The sequence below is a fragment of the Cariama cristata genome, unplaced genomic scaffold (assembly GCF_000690535.1).
Source record: "Cariama cristata isolate BGI_N322 unplaced genomic scaffold, ASM69053v1 scaffold8435, whole genome shotgun sequence".
Classification (NCBI taxonomy): domain Eukaryota; kingdom Metazoa; phylum Chordata; class Aves; order Cariamiformes; family Cariamidae; genus Cariama; species Cariama cristata.
Window position 1 is genome coordinate 68,147 of NW_009615750.1, and position 19,628 is coordinate 87,774.

The 19,628-nt window shown below is 41.9% G+C and overlaps 1 protein-coding gene across 1 annotated transcript in view; it reads right to left on the minus strand.

Moving 5' to 3' along the window:
* The window catches only part of FAM132A (family with sequence similarity 132, member A), a 22,937-nt gene extending 5,710 nt beyond the window's left edge, over positions 1-17,227 (minus strand). The window contains exons 1-5 of the mRNA XM_009699931.1: positions 17,057-17,227; positions 7,209-7,328; positions 5,928-6,039; positions 5,485-5,666; positions 859-967 (exon numbers count right to left, since the gene is read on the minus strand). Coding sequence (XP_009698233.1) covers positions 859-967; positions 5,485-5,666; positions 5,928-6,039; positions 7,209-7,328; positions 17,057-17,227 — 694 coding nt within the window. The remainder of the gene's footprint in view (positions 1-858; positions 968-5,484; positions 5,667-5,927; positions 6,040-7,208; positions 7,329-17,056) is intronic.
* Positions 17,228-19,628: the final 2,401 nt, after the last annotated feature.

Genomic DNA, 19,628 nt, shown 5'->3' on the forward strand with positions numbered 1-19,628 from the left:
GTGAGGGTGGGGGGAGTCCTGCCCCTGAGGAGGAAGGAGCAGCAGAGACAACAGGTGATGACCTGACCCCAACCCCCATTCCCCGTCTCCTTGCACCACTGGGGAGAAGGAGGGAGAGAAAATCATAGGTAAACTTAAGCCTGGGAAGAAGGGAGGGGTTGGTGGAAGGTGTTCTAAGATTTTGCGTTTATTTCTCATTATCTTAGTCTGATTTGATTGGCAATAGATAAAATTAATTTTTTCCCAAGTCAAGTCTGTTTTGCTCATGATGGTAGCTGGTGAATGATCTCCCTGCCCTTATCTCAACCCAGAAGCCATTATATTTTCTCTCCCCTGTCCTATTGAGGAGGGGGAGTGATAGAGTGGCTTTGGTGGGCACCTGGCCTCCAGCCCGGGGCAAACCACCACAACTCCTTAGGAAAGCATCCTTCTGGTGTTCAATTATAAAATACTTCACCACTGAATGATTAAAACCATTGAACAAATGCACTGATGACAAAATACAGTCAAAAACTGCCTTGATGCAGTTCTACATCATCATGTTCATTTCTTCTCAAGTCTTTTATGGAAGCCGTAACTTCCACACATGAATATATTTGGTCCCTAAACTCATCCTCTATAAGAAGTGTTGATTTGTTTGGTTTGCACGGAGCGGCCTGCTGTAGCTATCAGTCTCTGAAAGTACCCAGCTGTAAGGACAGGGTTTTGGGTCACGGTACCAAAGGGAGAGCTCACTGCAAAGGGCTGCCATTGCACATACTTCTATTCAAACAGGGCCCAGAGACCCAGAGAGTTCTCCAGGACTCCTTCCTGCACTTCTCAAGCAGTGCAGAAAAAGTTTCTGTGGGCAACACTCACCAACGTGGACATTGGCTGAAAACTGGTAGATGCCAGACACAGGTGCTGTGAAACGTCCTGTTGCCAGATTTAATCCTGTCCCCCGGAGAAAAGCTCCTTTGGCCAGAGGCTGTAAGGTAAGAAAAGCAGACCCTGAACAAGCCCCCAGCACTCTCAACAATCTCCTCTGCCCATGACAAAGAACAAGCTTACGTGCATGAGAACAAAGCCGAAAAAGTTTGCACACCTACTGCCTTATCTCCCCAGAACACACCTTCCAGATGGGCACTCTCTCAGCATTTGATGCCCACAAAAGCAAAATGATCAGTACGAGATATTAAGATGTCCTTTTTGCTCACTGCTGAACTCTTCTAACTCGTCTTGACTCAGACTGTGCTTACTGCACTCCTGTGCTCTGTTGGTCCCAGTGGCCTCTAGCCTCCACTGATGTTCTGATACACAAGATCTCCCATTATCTGAGGCAAGAGGTCCCTACTACTCCCAAAGACTTCCAAGATGGGGCCAAGTAGTGTGCCCAGGCTTAAAAACCTGGAACCTTATACACTGGTTTTGTGATACAAGTACAGAGGAAACACTCATATGGGTCTCCAGAGGTTTTCTACCCACTTTAGTTCTAAGTCAGACAGCTTTTATATTGTCAGAGAACAACTGCTTGGATTCTTACAGATTCTGTACCTAGTTTCATTTTGTTCTAGCCTTGGATCCTACAGAATAGGCAAAAATCTAGTAAAATAGCATGCAGCTTCTCTTCATGGCAAGGAAGCAGTCTTAAGTCAAAGTTGAGCAGATTATCCAACTCAGACTAAAATAAACTCTGCGAGAAATGTTTATTGTTTGTTTTGGCCTGCCTCATATGAATTTGGCTAGAGCTGAGGAGAAGCAGGAGTGGCTTCAATGGGCCAAGAAAGCACATTAGTCAGACTCTGCTTCCACCGCAAGGGCATTCTGTGCAATGTGAACGCATTGCCATGAATGCCGTCCCGAGAGATTTGCCCCACATTGGTCTTATGGGACAGAAGAGCTGTTCAAATCTGACTCTGTAAAGGCACACACACTGCTACATCCCTAAAACATGCACAAATGCATAATTGAGTGATCTCAACAACCCATTTGAGTATGCTTTCCAATACTAGATGGGAAAAGGGGCCTGAGACATGGTAAACAGATTTGTAGCAGTGTTGCCACAGGTGCTATTACACTAAAAAATAGTAGTGGAACACCTTTGTTCAAGTACCAGAAGGAAGTTAATTGCCTCCCCATTCTGCTTCATCACAGCCAGAAATTGCCAGCTTTCAGAGTGCAGGGTAGGAATAATTGATTTAGGTTTCCCTTTGAAAGGAAGTAAGGCTGCAAATATTTGGGTCTGGTGGTGTTTGTTTAGAGAGTTACTACATGGCAGGAGTGAAATGACTAACCTGCTTTTATTCAGCAAATCCCAGGCAAGGCTCACAAAAGAGTAAATCCCAGTCCTTATTTACCAAGATTTAGCTGTAGTCTTAAATTTCACAGAACTTTACTAGAAATGTTTTATGTATGCATATGGTGGTGAAAATATAACCATGTGCAACAGCAGTGGCAGTTATCACAAGATTACTTATGTATAATGGGAAAACAGTAATGAAGTGCAGAACAACTACGTTTCATACAATGCTTTCTAAGTCTCTATATTTATCCATGTGCGCTGATGTGTGCCTATGTGCACATATATACACACAAAAGGAGCTCTGTTTTCTTTGTGTATACACACACAGACAATATAACAGCTAATCTAACAACAAAGACTATGGAAGGAGATTGATTCCGTTCTTATGCTATCACTACACCATCATTTTTGGTAATGCTACTTTTGATTTACCTCACTGAAAGAGCAGATCCAAGCCCTGTATGTGCAAAACTGACTGCATAGTTAATTCATTCCTTTCTTGTTACAGCTATTAGCAGAATCAGCAACATAATTCCAAACCACTGGCTGAGCATGGAAGGCAATTTTAGGCACCAGTAAATTATCACTGATAAAACATTCCTGTTTCTTCATGCCCTCTGTGGCTTTGTTATTCTTTTGCTCATAGAAATAGACAATGCAGGGAGAGGTTCTCTGGGCAAAATATTCCATTAAACCCCATGCCAATTAGAGCTCCCTGCTGCATTTGCTGCCTCACAGCAGCACACTCACCTAGCTGCTTCAAACACTGCAGGGATTTACATCTGAGAAACTAACTACTTGCACACAAGTTATTTCAGTAAGCAGACCAAAAGCAAACCAACAAGTTAGTGTCCAGCCATTCTGTACAAACCAAGGTAAATTCTTTTTCCTCAGTTCATCTCCTACCCCCACTTCTCCCTCATATACTCTATAGGTTACTTCCAGGGGGAAGATAGGAACCATACACAGAGAATTGCGATGTGAACTGCCAGTTTTGCTTTTCAGTGATAAACACTGTGGAAAGCAATGCATTGACTTATCCATTATTAAAGAAAAGGATAACCCAGCCTGCACAGCAACCACAATGCACAGGGGATGCACCAATCTCATGAAGCAGCAATAAAATTCAACTGCCAAAGGTAGACATTTATCTTGACCTCAAGGCACTGGAGACACCAGGACTCCTTCTGGGATCTTTCACCGTGAAAACCACGTGGGCCACCTTAGCCTTAAGTGATCTGATTCCAGTAACGTTCCTGGGCCCCAGATAAATCCCACTTCCGTGGCCTCTCAGAGGTTGCAGTTACTTCAATTCTTGCTGTGTAAAGTACCTTTCTGAAAGCTTTTGCAAGAGGCAATCGTTACAAATCTCAAAGTGTGAAATACAGGGGGAAAAGGCGTAAGGAAAGGAGTATCACATGTTTCATTCCAGATACCAAGGAAATTGTGAGACCAAGAGGAAGAGAGGGAGGGAATGTTTTTGGAGGAAATTTAGCATGGAAGGACGAGAAAACCATCATGCTCTCTCAATACACAGGGTAAGAGTGGTTTAGACACCATACTCAAATGACAGAGTATAGAAGTGATAGGCTGTTTCTCAGCACAGGTTCCTTCCACTATCTCAAAATGCTTTGGGCAAGGTCCAAATCCAGGCATTAGAGTCAATCCCTATTATCTCACTGAGAAATATCAAACTGTTGGCTTCTTCACGGTATTAAACTGACAGAATGGAGAGGGCGGAATTATCTCTCCTCCTTGGACTGTTTAAAGACATTGTTTTCTTCTTTGCAAGAGCATCCACTGTCTCCCTCCCTGCTGAATTCCCCTATATCAGAGCACAAGCTAAAACCAGACACTTCTTGTCCCAAAGCCGAAATGAAAGGTTGGCATCCACAGCCCTGCCAGCCCTCCCACATCAGCTTCAGGGCCAGAAGCAATTAGAAAGAAGCTAGGCATATGATAACAAAGCATGGGAAGCATCAGCCTACGCACTGATTGCTGAGATGTCTTTATTCACATTTTCCCTCCTAATTAATGAGGCAGCAGATCTCTCTAGCCCAGCCCACACTTCAAGTACAATCTTGCCTCTGTGCCAGCACCCACAGTGCTGTCAAACCAGGCTTCCACAAGTGTATTTGGGAAAGATCCAGGCAAGCACCCTATTTAGAACATAACCACTGCCTCTAGTCCTGCAGCTGTGAGAAGTCCTAGCAGCAAAATACTCCACATGAAAGGATCTGCTGGACAGGATTCCTCAGAAATGGGACTCAGTGCAGCTGGGAAGAAAGCTCAGCACCTTACTACATGGACAGTGCTAGCAAATCCTGCTGACTGGAAAGCCATATTCCCTGTTCATACTCTTCAAACTCTTCTTGTCACTTCACAAAAGCAACCATGTATCTGAAGGCATATGCTTCAAATTCAGATCCTATTTGCAACTGGTTCAGTAATGATTAGCAGAAGTTTTAGTATCAAATTCAAAAGACTGCTTGTAACCATGCTTATAATGACCTACCACATCCCATGATGGTGTGCTTATCATTATAACATGACTATAATGAAATTATACAGGTAATATTTATTAGCCTTCTATAAAACATTATGTAAAGAATTTGAGCATCAGGACTGGCCCACCTAACAAAATTGTATTTCTTATTTGGGCTCACAAATCTATAACCAATGGCTTCTGTCTGCCTCTGACATTTTTCTACACCTGAACATTACTCTGGAATTAAACAGGGTGTGCACTGAAAAAAAGAACAGATCCTTCAGATCAATGCCAAACATGGACAAGTCTTTCTCCATCATTAACTGAAACAAAAAGACTGACTGTTGTTTGGACCTGTGAGACAGTCCTCTCTTGCACAGACCTGTTAGAACTTCAGTAAGAACTGTAATAAGATTCAGCTGGGCTGCAAGAGAGGAAGAAAGTCTGCCTCTTGGGTTTATCAGGAAGGACAGGACTCAAAGCTAAATGCCCATCTTACTGCAGTTGGAGCTTCAGTGCTGAAATCACCATATGAGATCCTAATTCTGTCGATCACAAAAAAGGTAGTGCTTTACCAAAAAAGGTAGTGTAGATAAAGGAAACACCTTTACCTACAAAGCCACGTAGCAGCTTTGCAGACTAGGGGACCTACAGCTGATCTACGCACAATGGCTGTGGTGGAGTTGCACAGGTTCAGTCTGTAATCCCTTCTCACCGACTGGAAGTTCTGAAGTTCCACCAGGGTCTTCTTATCTACAATGACTTGTCCTTTTAGCTTGCAATGGAACGCCTCCTCTACACGTCTGTGCGGTGAACCTTCCTCCAAGGACAGTAGGAGTGGAGGCAGCTGGCTAGGATGGGCTGAAATAGCCAGGGATGCTCGACGCTCAATGGCTTCTGAGAAGAAAAGAAAAAGTATGGGAAAATAAAGGTTTAGTTTAAGAGCCTGGTCTATGAAACCATCAGTTGTGCAATTCGACTTCTGCACTTAACTCTTCAACTTGAACTAAGCAACACTGGAGAAACATTTTTTCAAATTTTTGATTGCCAGATAGGGGAATGCTTTAAGGTAAACGTTTGCAAAGCCAGTTCTTTACGTGCCATAGTGCTTACCAAAAGAAGCAGATCACAAAAGCACAAAGCTCTTACAGTCTTTACCTTTTAATATCTCCTTAAACTCCTGCAGAAGGACTTCCCGGGTGACTTCGGCACCAGGTGCTCCTGGAGGTCCCTGGGGACCAGGAGGTCCTGGGGGTCCAACAAGGCCACGCTAAGGAAGTAACCAAAGAAAAACATGTGAATTAGAACCAGGCAATTGGACTGACAGACCAAAAATCCTCTCAGCCACGAGTCAGTTCTACAGGGCTGTCAGCCACGTGAGCAGCCCCCTCCACTATCAGTTCAACCACAGGCCTGATGCACTAAATCTTAAACTGACTCTCCAGCCAGCTGTGAATTCCAGCACCTGGAATCTACTCACATCTTTAAGTGGGAGGATAAACTTTGCTCAGGTAAACACTAACTGGTTCTTCAAGTACATATATACAGCGTGAAGCACAACAGGCACAAGACTAAGGTTGCTGCTTCTGCATCTTCTCGTATCACCACAGTATCATACTAGCCTTTAAGTTTCTTATTCCGCCTACTCGCTAACTAGAATAGCCATCCAGCCACAGTTTACATTATTAATATATATTGCTCAAACATAACGATCACATACATGAATGTTTGGTGCCACAGTAGAACTCTTGGAAAAAAATGAAACACTTCATTTAAAACACCTGTAAAGGTTAGCCACACACACATCACAGCTTTAAAGTAGCACTACAAACATACAACAGCGTTATCAATGCTATTTTGATGTATATTGTTCCCAGGGAGTTTCCATTTCCTCAACTAAACTGCAGTAAACCTGCATGGAAGCACTCCTGCCTATCAGCTCACTGAGAAATAAAAGGAAATCATTAAAAGCATTCAAGATTGTCTAAGCAGCAGATTCAAAGTGCACACATGATCAAGCACCACTCAGCAGATGATCAGTAATTCATTAATTTGAAATAAACGACTTGTCCACACCTTGATTAATATATCCTTTGAGATACTTGGGCTTTATCTAGTGGAAGAAAAAAAAATGTTAATTTTATTTCTACTGAGCAGAAAAAAAAAAACAACAAAAAAGGCTCAGTCGAAGAAACAGCTGGTTTAAACAAAAATGAATGTTGACAGTGGAATTCACATACCTTATCTTACAAAGCACACAGCATTTATTATCTCAAACTTCTCCAAAATACTTTGAGAAATTAAACACAAATGAAAATGCAGGACACACTGGGATAGGAAGGCAAAAGCTGGAACATACAAAACACCTTGCATATCAGCAGTAGGAAGGGAAGCCACAGTGCACAGTTATTAGCTGATGGCAATCTAGCAATAACCTACTAATTTCTTGTCTTTCCCTTTGCATCTCCTTTTAGAGGTATTGCCATCATCTGGGCGGTGAACAAAGGAGATCCAGGTCCGCCGCGGATCTGTGATTCGAGGATCTGGAGATTCTAGGATCTGAAGAGAAACAAGAACAAAGACTGATATCACTGTATCTCTTTCACCACCACAGGGATTCAGAGATTCTGTTTCCAGACCAGACTGTCATCTGCTGCCTAAACCATATCCTTGATCCAAACGTACTGCATTTGGGAGGACATTGAAAGTGGGATACAATGGGATTTCACACTTCTGTAACAAGCAATTCAGTCTGGATTATCCAGTGCCATGTCACTTTTTGTCTTCATTTATAGGAGCATTGCAAATGCCGGATAGTACTTCAACCCGAGTTCTGTTACAGTGCAGGCAAGACACCAGCTGTTCAAAGAGTCCCATTACAGTGGGATTTTTTTCTTCATAAGTTACAGGCTAAGCCTGCCAGCAGAAATGTCCCAAAAGCCAGAAGATGCTGCCCTTAAAACATAAAAATGCCTTCTCATAACTTAATATGCTATCACTTGCAGGGTCTCCCACCTCCTTCTGTCTAAGGAATCAGTAAGAGCCAGGAGGTGGGAGCCAGTGTACCTCAGAGACCCTTCTCAAGCTGCTGAGACTCTCAGCCCTCTGACAGTCCTTGCCACAGAAAATCTGCCCAGATGCCAGAGATTGTTCACCACTGGCATCTGACATTTATCAGTTGGATCAATCAAGCAATACAGGGAGATTAAAACACACAGAAAACCTTGAAATGCTCCATAACTTTCAAATCACAGGCTGTAGAGTGACAAATGTGTGCACAGAAAAAAAAAACAAACCACAATATACAATGAAAAACAAAGTCCACGTCTAGTCACAGCAAAGATACCCATTGGCAAATTTAACTATCTTGCCCATTCCTATGTTCTGCAAGTATATCACAGCCATAAAGAAATTATCTAGAGAGGCTTTGACATTACAGTGCCTAGTTCTGGATCCCTTCTAAACAAAGTCTGGACTGAAGAGAGGATCTGTCTTTATGAATTTGGGTCCACTTCCTATCGGACTTCCTCGTTCCCACTGATCACCTTCCAGAGACAAATGGAAGTAAGTGGTGAAATAGCCATACCTGTTGTTTTTCTCATATGCTAGGAATGAATTTCTAACTTTAAATTAAAAAAAAAGACACCAGAAATCATTGGTTACCAATACCCTGACATGCTCTTGTCAAGAGCAATTAACTATTCACTATGGACGTTCCAATCTGTTGACACATCAGCCTCCCAAATGTCCATCATAGTGAGGATAAAAGCATAAGCCCTCCCAAAGTTTCATGAACCATGCTTAAATATTCAGAGCCATTAATGAAAGAGCCAGAGAGGAAAAACTGCAATGAACACTTAAAATCTTTAAAACAAACAAACAAATCATTCTATGCCTATTGTAAACTTTTGGCATTCATTCAAGAAACCTGTTTTGTCTTCTCCTGGTGAGACAGAACAGGTGCAGATCAGAATTCCAGCAGGAAAGCAACACAAGGCAGCAGTGGGTCGAATGACATTTGAAATGATTCCTAGACCATTACAAGTTTAGGTAAATAAATATTGATCCATCACCATTCAGGAGGAAGAAAACAAGATGGGTGTGGAAAAAGCATAGAAGCAAAATCAGTCAACAGTGGACTTTTCAGATCTAAAAGTGTTTGCCCCTGGGTATTAAGCTCCTACTACTCTGACACCACCAGACAGTTCTGCCACAGCTCAAACACCATAGTTCTACATTCAGTGGCCTTAACAGTAACAGTGACCTTGCAAGGTGCTTCCAATGCAGCCAAGTTAGCAAACATCTACGTGTGCCCATTACCTGTCTCACTTGGCTCCCTAAAGTGCTTGCCACTTCTCAGAAAACCATACTGAGTTTTAATAACATTTCTAGTACCACTTATAAGCATAGATTCCTTTTCATCAAATACTTTGCAGAAGCATGTAGAAAACAATTAACCTTTAGAGTACAGGCAGAGCTGAGGTCCCAATAACCACAATATATGTCACAATATATGAGAGCATCAGGGACTGGACAGAGGATTGCAAATGTTAGCTAGAAATATCAGGGCAAGCCCGCTTTGAGGAGAAAAGACCACAGACTGTGTGATCTGCTATGAAAAATCCATGCAGCATAAATTGTTTCAAAAGTAAATCTTAAAAATCTGCTGGAGTTCCAGCTTGAGGTTATAAGCAATGGCGGTGCTTCCAAGCTGATGCAGAGCCTGGAAGGCTCTCTCTCCAGCATTCATCCAGGCATATGGGTGTAGTACAAGGCACTTGTGATAGATTTCTGAGCTGATGTGATCATAACTATTTATTTCAAAAAGCTTGGGTCAACAAATGATTCACAAACCAGCAGAATATGAGTAGGTCCCCAGAAATCAGATGTGTTGTAAGCTCAGTAAGGGTATTCATTAAACATACAACTCAAACTCTGTGAAGTGAACTCTATCTTCTCTTATTCAGCAAATAATCTTAGGTGATTTACTGCTCAGACACAACCCACAGAAAGATCTACTCCTATTGAATTGCTCTATTCAGGCAGTCTACTTATCCTCCCCTCCAGATAGATGGCTGCAGAGTAGCTGCCATCTGTACTCTAAGCCAAAGCAAGGATATCCCAAGACATTTCGCCATATCGTTCACGCATTCTACTGTAATTAATCAGAGCCAGAGTTATGGTTATGCACACTCCCCTCGATGCTCAGATTTAGCCTGTATCGCAAACAAGAGCAAGACAAACTATTCGTATCAATCTCGTTCATCATTTCTGTACCAAAATCAGTCTTGAACAGACGTTTTATGTTTATAACCACATTTACAGTCAGCTGTAAATTGCTGCTTTAATCAAGGGGTTCTAGTAGGTTGTTTTAGCTAAATTATTATTTGTCTTTTTTACTTACTGCACCCAGGACTTAAATAGCTTTCCAAATTTCTGTTGGAACGTAATGTAAATGGAGCACCGTAGGAAATCCCAGCTATTGTGAGGTTAGTTACCTCACTAAAACATTATCATCTTCCCACAGATTGCTTGGCTGCAGATTTTTGCGAAGCATAAGAAAGAAGTCAAAGACAGACCGAGAAGGTCCTTTGGTGCAAACCTCTCCATCTATTGTAACATGTAAACAAGTCCAGAAGCAAATGTTCACAAAGTTTGCAGAAGTCCTTAGAACAGCACACGAAGTGCAGCTTCTTTCTATAAACATGAAGTATATTTATCAGAGTTTCATGGAAATTTAATGGTTTTTGATGGGAGAAGCTAGTTCTTTCCTACCCCACTTCATCTGAAAACAGATAGGTGCAGCATCACCACATATGAGGTCACACTTGCAGAGGACTGTATTTATGAGCATTTAAGTTTACAAAGCTCATAAATGTAAAGCAGGTAAAAGCCTACTTGTGCTTTGCCCAGAGGAAGCAGATGTCTTTTTGTACCAGTGTCTGGGACTGACAGGTCTGTGGTAAAGCTGCAGTGCAGGTCTCAAAACAGAAGGAAGCAACTTATTAATAGAAGCACCCAACTCAGGCAGGATGGAGTATTCCCTCAGCACTGTAATAGAAGCCAGCAAAAGAGCAGCTGGGTTGCAGAGAAAAGGAAAATAAAATCAGTTCGTCCTTCAAAAAGGGCTGGCTCATGTGGCTGGAACTCAGAAATGCAGTCTCCAGAACTCAGCAAACACAAGACCAGAGTCTTAGGAAATGGGATGCAGCATTTGCTGCAGATGCGGAAGAGATTATTCAAATATTCCTGGTTTCCACCAGGCTGCAAGACAGGCATAAACTCCCCTCCACTGCAAAAATGAGGAAACAGGCCAGCTAGAAGCAGAAGCCAGCAGTCATGGACAGACTCTGACCATTAACTGTGAAGACAAACAGATGTCCTCAGCCTTTCTGGAGCTCCAGCTGTGAAGAAACAGGCCAGAGCAGACATCTTGTCAGGGAGAAAAAAGAAATCCAGATGGCACATCCCAGAAAAATAAATGAAAAACTCCTGAAGTTTAAAAAAAAAAAAATTAAAAAAATCCCATACCTCTCCAGTGGCTTGCTTAAATTACAAATCCCTCTACAAGACAGTCACGGCACTCCCCAATTTCTCCAGCACAAGGATGATTGACAGTTAAAATGAATGTTCCATCCTTGTGGTATTATTATTTAATTACTATGGCATGCATGAGCAATCCCAGCAATAAGCATGCAAGCCTCTATTTTTCTTGGCAGCAGCAGCCTCCAGCAGCCAGAGAGCCCTTGCAGCCAACTCAGGTATCAGTCAGGACAGAGAGCAGCCTTGGAATCCCAGCAAAGGGGACTTGTCGCTCCTGGGGTGCTGTTTGCAGAGCAAAGCTAACCTACAGGAGTCAGGAGGAGGAATCCTCATGTTAACTACAGTGAAATCAGGCTTACCCCTTCACTCTTGAAACAGTACCTCCAAAATCAACAGAAAACTTGCCAGAAATTTTTAATGAACTTTCAATCAGGTCTTTTAATATTACTTTGGAATCCAAATACAATAGCACCTATCACTTCAGAACCAGTTTATGACACTGATGAGAAATTAGCCCACTCTGTCCCTAACTTCCCTCACAACAAAAGACAAGTTGAGCTGTAATTTAGACTGCTGCACACAAGCAGAACCTGCGGTTCTTTCTGGCTTTAACTCCTAGAACAGCACGCACTGCCCAGAGACACACACAGCCTCTGGCCAAGATTCAGCCAGCGCGGAAGAAACTACTAGCAGAAATCTACAGTCAAGTAGCAGAGTTTGGATCCTGAGAAATTTCTGAACTGTATCTGAACTTTCCTGAAATTCAAGGATACTGGGATCCAGTCTGCATCTCTGCTAAAAAACAAAGTGAAATGGATAAAAGTAGTTTCAGAGTCTGGACGAATAAAAGAAAAAAGTCAACACTACCTGTGAGCAAGTCTGTACACCTGAAAGTATCTCAAAGTGTTCTCAGGCACACCTAAGCATTTCTCAGGGTGGGACAGGATGGAAAGAAACCATGAAAAGGTTACAATTTTATGAGACAACAGCATCCTTTCCACCTGCAATTAGTCAGAGATGTGTGCCCAAGAACAAATACCTAACCATTCCAGTCCACAGTCTTTATGCCTGAAGTTACGGCCCTGCAAGTTTTGTTCAAACAGTTATCCATGTATTCGTCCATCCGTGATGGAATTATCTTTAAGAATTCTTCGCTTAATACTTAAGCAGTTGCCAGACAAAATGGACTTGACTAAGTATTTCAATTATCTTAATCCACAAATTTCTATGTTGTTACACCTGATTTACACTGGCAAGAGTATTGTCAGCTTCATTATGAAATTAGGAGCAAATTATTTATTTCAGTACTGTATTTTACTTGGAAAAGGTTAAAAAGTGACAGACCACTTTTTTTTTTTAGCATGAAAAATCCTATGTCAGCTGCTAACAACTTATGGTTATACACACTCTTAGTTATTAACGAGATGTAAAACCAAGGTCCTGACCACTTGTGGTTTTTACAGATCTCTCAAGAATTTTCCCTAGAGCAGAAGTGTTAGGTTTGGTATCTTAGCCAAATCCAAAATGCAATTCCTACCTAAATTCCCACTACGTTTTTTGATCGAAAAATTATACTTCACTCCTCTATCTCAAAAAGCTTCTCCCCTCCACTTGAACACAAACTGCCTCCAGTAGTCACACCCATAATGAATCAAATTAATCTAATGGAACAGTTCACGTGAGCAAGACCTACTCCGAGTGAGAAAAGGACATGATGCTTGTTCATGTGTTAGCTGTACTGGAAGATTAACCAGTGCCACCCCTGGCTGTACCAGCAGAGTTCTGTCTTTAGGGATGCCACAAAAAGGTAAGGAACTGAGCAGCACCAACAGAATAGGTGCAGCACAATGCATCTAGCACACAAACCCACATCTGATGGAAGACTACATAATTTAATAATGAGCTTTAAAAATCTTACAGACAGTTCTGGGAAATGAGACCAAGCACTGAATTACTTGATATGCTGAGTCAGATGTATGAATCCAACATTATTTTACATGGGCCACAAGGAATTGCCAAGAAGCACGTTATCTGTTGTAGCCCTTCTCGTTCATAATATGCCAGAGCAAGACTGACAATGATGACAGATACAAAACACGAAAGAGAACACGTTCTACTACAGATAAGTCACAGTCTAGTCTCTCTCATGGCTTTAACACTTGTCAGGCCCAAAAATACTTTTCTCAACTACACAAGCAATCACACACTTCAGGCTAAGACTGAAATGTCTTTACAAAGGAGGAATGCAATCTGTGCAATGTCATTGAACCAGCTGCTGTTTTCAATCGGAAGCAAAAGGCCCCAAAGAAATAATTCAGAGATTTAAGTAATAAACCAGGTAGACCTAGCCCTAGATATTTGATAGAGAAGGATCACAAAGGACATAAAATTTCCAGGACTCCTTGGCTATGTAGTGGGTACCTAAATTAAAAACATTACACTACTTCTTGCAGAAATTCCACTGAAGGTAAAAACCTGTTCCCAACAAATCATCCCTGAAATTGCACTGGGACGTTGAGTCAATAATTTTCTGCAGGTTAGGATGTTGTCTTTGAGTTGCTTAGTTGAACTACCCCTAAAAGCAGCCCACAGAACAGATGAGGTTGGAAAGGACATCCACAGATTGTCTACTTCAACACGCCTGGCTCTAAGTAGGTGAACTAGAGCAGGTTACTCTGGACCACGTGCAATCAGGTTTTGACCAACTCCAAGGATGGAGACTCCACAGCCTCTCTGTCCAGCCTTTTCCAGTGTTTGATCATCTTCACAGTAAAGCAGCTTTTTTTCTTACACTTAAGTGATATTTCCCGTATTTCAACCTGTACCCACTGCCTCTTGTCCTTTCACTAGGCACTAAGAGTCTGACTCCATCTGTAGTCCCTCTGCTCAGGTATCAAATGGTAACTTCCTATCAGTGTCAACCCTATATAACCACTGAACAATCTACTACTGTTGAATCTGGTTTAGTATAATATCACATCTTGCAAGTCAAGATCTGTGCCTGGAAAGGGGAAGGCAAGGCTGGCAAGTGGCAGCTTGCAGGTACTCAGCCACACACAGTCAAAGAAAGAAGGTCCAGCAGATGAAATTCTGTATCCATCAGTCATGTTCTGCTCTCTTAGTCCACCTGTGTCAGAGAAGAAAACTCTTGTGTGCTTGGCAAGCACATCACATTGACAGCAACTCAGCAAAGATAAGACTGGAGAAAAATTTTTCAAAAAAAAACCCAAAACAATACACTATCTCCTTGGAAATACAAGGTTTATCAGGAGACTTCTGCTTCCCTGTTTTAGGTAGAGGTTTCATGACGCACTGTGAATGTTAAAGGGGAGCTTTCTCCACTCCTATTTGAAAAGAATTCCTGAGAGAAATCTATCTCAAATCATTTTGCTTAATTAGAATATCTACCTTTTCAACAGCATGAATAAAAATCACTACTCTCAGCTAATATTTCATTCCCTGCTCCTTCTGCTTTGATAAACCTACCAGCTGGCCACAGAGCCTTCCAACATAAACATAGCCTCAATTTTTACTGCACAAGGCCACAAAATTTCAATCTTTCCTGTTATGTGCTGTAGAAAAATGAAATGGGACGCTGCTGTTGTTTCAATTCCCTGTGCAGGGCATCCTTTCATGAAACAAAACTTCTCACAGAAGTACCTTCAAGGCTCAAAGAGATCAGCCTTCCACAAAGAACCGCTTTCAACTTTTCTTCAGCTTGATAGGTTAGGTACCTTCACTATTACTTTACTTCTTCCTTTAGTGAATACAAATTGTGATGCTTTGCTGTAAATGGCAACTGTCATTTACCCCAGAAATGGTGGCAATTCTTAAGCATTGCATTTATAGTGTGTGTAAAATAACTCCTTAGCTGCTATATAAATATAAAATACAATTACAGTCACCCATGACATTAAGAAGCAATACTTAACTACAGCCTGGACTTCAACCTCAAATAGATTCCAAGGAGAAGAGTTCACCCTGCAAAATTTGGGAGTGGATATCAAGCAGAGCTCATAAGCATTTACATCAAAGATCTGGATTCATCCTATCCTTATTAAACAGAACCTGCCTTCACAGAACTCGCCAGCTCTTACTGCAGCCAAACCTTTGCCATGGATATTTTCAAGCAAGTATTTCAACACAGAAACTGCAGCTTCCAAACAATGTCTGTTTTAATGAATGCCCACTAGCCTCCGAATGAGGACTGTGTTTCTTCTAGCAATAATGTATGTACGACTGTATCAGAATTAACCAGGACCAGCTTCTGCTTGCTTTTGCAATCAGAATATATTCTGCTTGCCGTCCAATACATTTCACATCAAGCCAAATTAATTCCAGAATAGACTGAAATTTAGTTGCACCAGGTATGTATCTGGCCCCTTTTGCAAAAGCTGAATGAAGCAGATCTAGAGAGAGTAGAAGAAAGTGATTGATTATAAGCACCTCAAGAATTTAGCATGTATACAACCTGCCCTGACAGAGCCCTGCAATACACAACAAAAAATTAGCTGAAGAAATGCTGCTTACAGTCTCCTAATGATAATTTTAAGTGCAGCAGCCAGCTTTTTTATATAGAGGACTGTTTCCCAGACTTGCCCAACCTTAACCAATTACTCTCACAATAGCATTGAACAGGATATTTAGAATGTCAGCCCAATTGTTCTAACTTGCCCCCTCTGCCATGCCCCAATTTTTGACAGGTTTGTTCCTCTATTGCTATAGTGACTGCCATTCCTAATGCTTATGATCAAAGTCATGTTTTAGAGGTCATCTCCATTTGAAACAAGGGACATCTGGGGGCGGGGGGGGGAGGTGGAGAGAGAGAGGGAGAGGGAGAGAGAAGGGGCTGTGTGATAGCAGAGACTCCCTTCTTTCTCAGTGTTGTAGTCTCCCTTCCATTTCATCCTGCTCCTAATCCTAGGACCTGGTTTTAACTCCCTAATCCCCTCTCCTACTCCCAAGAATTCTATGCAAAATCTTAAAGGATTCTGGGGGCTCTGATCAATTGACTGGAAATTTTTTGCAGCTTTCAGCCTGGCATGATTCTCCCAAACATGTAACTGGAAAATTCACTCACTAAGCCTAGTAAGTCATCAGCTACTGCCACTGAGGTATCATGCACACAGTCTCACAGTTGCCACTTATGCACAGTTAGCACCATCCTGAATCCTTTCCTACAAGAGCCACAATCACCTTAAACAGATCATCTGACTACACCAAAAATTTCTCATCTCTAATTCTCAATCATCACAGCCTCTCTGGTGGAAGATGCAGTGCAGAGAAAGCTCAGGCATGCTCAGATGTTTATAGTGTTGTATTTGCCTAAGGAAGTTTGAAATAACATTTCGGAGAGTAAAGGGTTTGCCTGCAAGAGATACATTAATATTCCAGTATCATTGTTGTACTGCGACAGCCCACTCGTCTTTTTTTAATCAGTTGTTTCTGAACAGGATAGTGTTCATACACTAGAATTCCAAAATATCTTTACACTTAATCAGCTGCTATGGGCCTGGAACTTCAGTCATGCATATTCTAAAATAAATTATAATCATAAATTGTAGTATTCCAGTGTTTGCTTCAGTAAGCTAGAAAATCAAGCAAGCAAAGGCAAAAGAGAGAACATTTCTGTTTAAAATCAAATAGAACTTGGCAAGATTGCCTCAATCACTGGAAAATGAACCAGCATCACACTACTGCCAGAAACAAGTTCTACCAAGCACTGACAATACATAAACACCTACCTTGGGATGCCCGTGCAGTTCTTCGCTGTTTGAGAGGGTAGCATTGAAAGGCTCTGTGTACTGATTAGGTTCTTTCTTCATCTTTCTCTCTCTCTTTGCTGCCGTAACTCTGAAGAGGCAAAACTGCTGACAAAGTAAAGTTGCCACAAACACCCAGGTGCACCCCTTCATTTTGAAAAGGGAGGGGCCAAGTCAGGAAGGGCACTCTCCAAGCACAAAAACCTTCACCACCAATACCAGGAATAGACACAGACTTCTCTCTAAAAAAATAAAAAATAAAAAGGTTAGAACTGTTAAAGATGATCCTGTGGGCTATGCAATGTCAAATGAGCAGCATGCATGGATGCGCTGGTTGCTGGAGAGATCTCTGTTCAAGCAGGACACATGGAAATGGTATAGATAAACTTGTCTGAAAATCTGGATTCACTCGAAGAAAGAGGTAAGTCCATTCAGCCTCTTGAAGCTTACATAAATACAAGGGGCCCTGGAAAGTCCTGCCACCCACCTTGAAGTGTTGCTCCCCCCCCCCCCAATAATTCTTCAGACTCGTTTAAAATGCACTCAACTATGAAACCTAGAGAAGTCAAACTGCTCAGGGCAACAGTTGCTCAGGCCGGAGCTGACAACACAAACTCATTAGGGGGGTTGTTAGGTTGTTCCTCTTCAACAGGAGATTTCACTTTCTGTCATTTGAAGCATTGTGTTCAGTTCAAAGGAGGCTTGAATATGTTCCATCCATTCTCTCTTGGATGATACTTCCCTTTCCTCAGTGACAAGTCCTCATCCTTTCCTTTCAAGATGCTGGGGAACTGTAATCCAAGGTTGCTACAGCCACGGCTCTTCTGAAGAGGCTGAAAGCATCACAGCTCAGCCAAGTGCTCAGCCTTCTAAGGAGAAAATAAATTTCTCATATCATAAAACAGTGAGAAGCAAAGAATTGGAGGATGTACCTAGGTCCATTAGGAACAGATAAAGTTTTCCCAAGTCGAGCTCCTCTCCCTCTTTAGCTGAGTTTATCTTCACGTTTCTTTAATGAGACGATGAGCAGCAAGTCCCGATGCCGCAAGCAGCTGTCAAGAGGCAGAAGCGCGTGCCTTTTTCATCATCTCCCCTCACACTAGGCAAGATTTCAGGTACCTCTGAGTGTAGATCACGTCTGATTTTTCTCAGTGCTCCTTTCTTCAGCTGCACACTGGCAAAACCCTCCTCAGCTTTTGCTTTACCTCAGCAAATAATTACTTCTTTCCTGAATGAGTTTCCATCAACTTCAAGAAAGGGGAGAAAAAAAAAAAAAGAAAGAGAAAAAAGGAGGAGGGATCACATTCTAATGAGCTGTCAAGCCTATTCTCTTCACATTCCTATTAGACTCACTGATAAGTGGAGCTGGTCCGTGTGCCAGGCAGATTTAAATCAATGCCCATTCCTTGCTCCCTCCCCTCAGCCCTATTCTGTACCTCCCCTTCATTATCTCAGAGAAATCACCATTTTTCTGGGAAGTTTGTAAAACTGTACATGAGTGTGTGGTAGAGCTAAAAATATGTGGCTTGGAATATGCACTCAGCATCGCACCACACATTGATACATCCGAACTCTTGCTTTATACTCTAGTTAGCTCTGTTCCATACAACATTTTCCCCTAGCTCTCATTAGAGGCTGGCTCAATGGGAGCTGATTTCTTTACAGAAGGGTGGACTGTTTATTAAAAGTAACAGAAAACCAAAGGTTACACATCTCCTACAAGCATTTCATAAAGGAGATCTTGAAGTACGTGGACAGTCTGCAAATCTTTTGTCAGTTCCCTACCACCTAGAACAAATATTGCTATTCTTTCTACAAATACAGAGTGTGATGCAAAAGTTTCTGTGAGATTGTACCATCAGAAAGTCCAAGAATGATAAAAAACTGAAGATCATATAATCTGAATTCCCTTATGCAGTCAGCCAGCAATAGATTTGCTTTCTTCTAACAATCCCTTTACTATGCTTTCTGTAATCCAAGTAATAATACCAGCACAGTTCTTCATTGGACTTTAAAGGCAGCCAAGGGTGGATCAGGAGCAACAGCTCTATTATCTATGGCTCAGGGAAACTGAGGCATGAACAATCTGAGCACAAAAATCAAAAAGTAGAACACAGATATATTCTTTACAGCATCTTTTGAGAGAAATTGAGTTTGGGAAAGAGAAGAGAGTGAGAGCAAGAAGGGAAGTTAGACAGAAGCTAAATAGTTAACAGCATATCACCCCTCCCCCAACTAGCTCACATTCCATCAAAACTACGTGGCAGACTTTATTTGTTAATAATATTTAACTTTCTTTGGCGCCTTCTCATACTTCAGCCTCTTTTTTCAGGTTAGTTGTAGACAAGCCATGAATTTGTAAAAGTGCACTTGACGACACATTAATAGGACAATCTGTCATATTGCAGCTAAACAGCTTGACAGATCCACACACCATGGCAAGAAAGGACATTCAAGGCTGGAATGGGATAATCGCTTTTTTGGTCTGCTGGCGCAGGCTGCATCTGTCTGCCTGCAACATCTCCCTTCCCATCCCAAGAGCCAAAACCCAAGA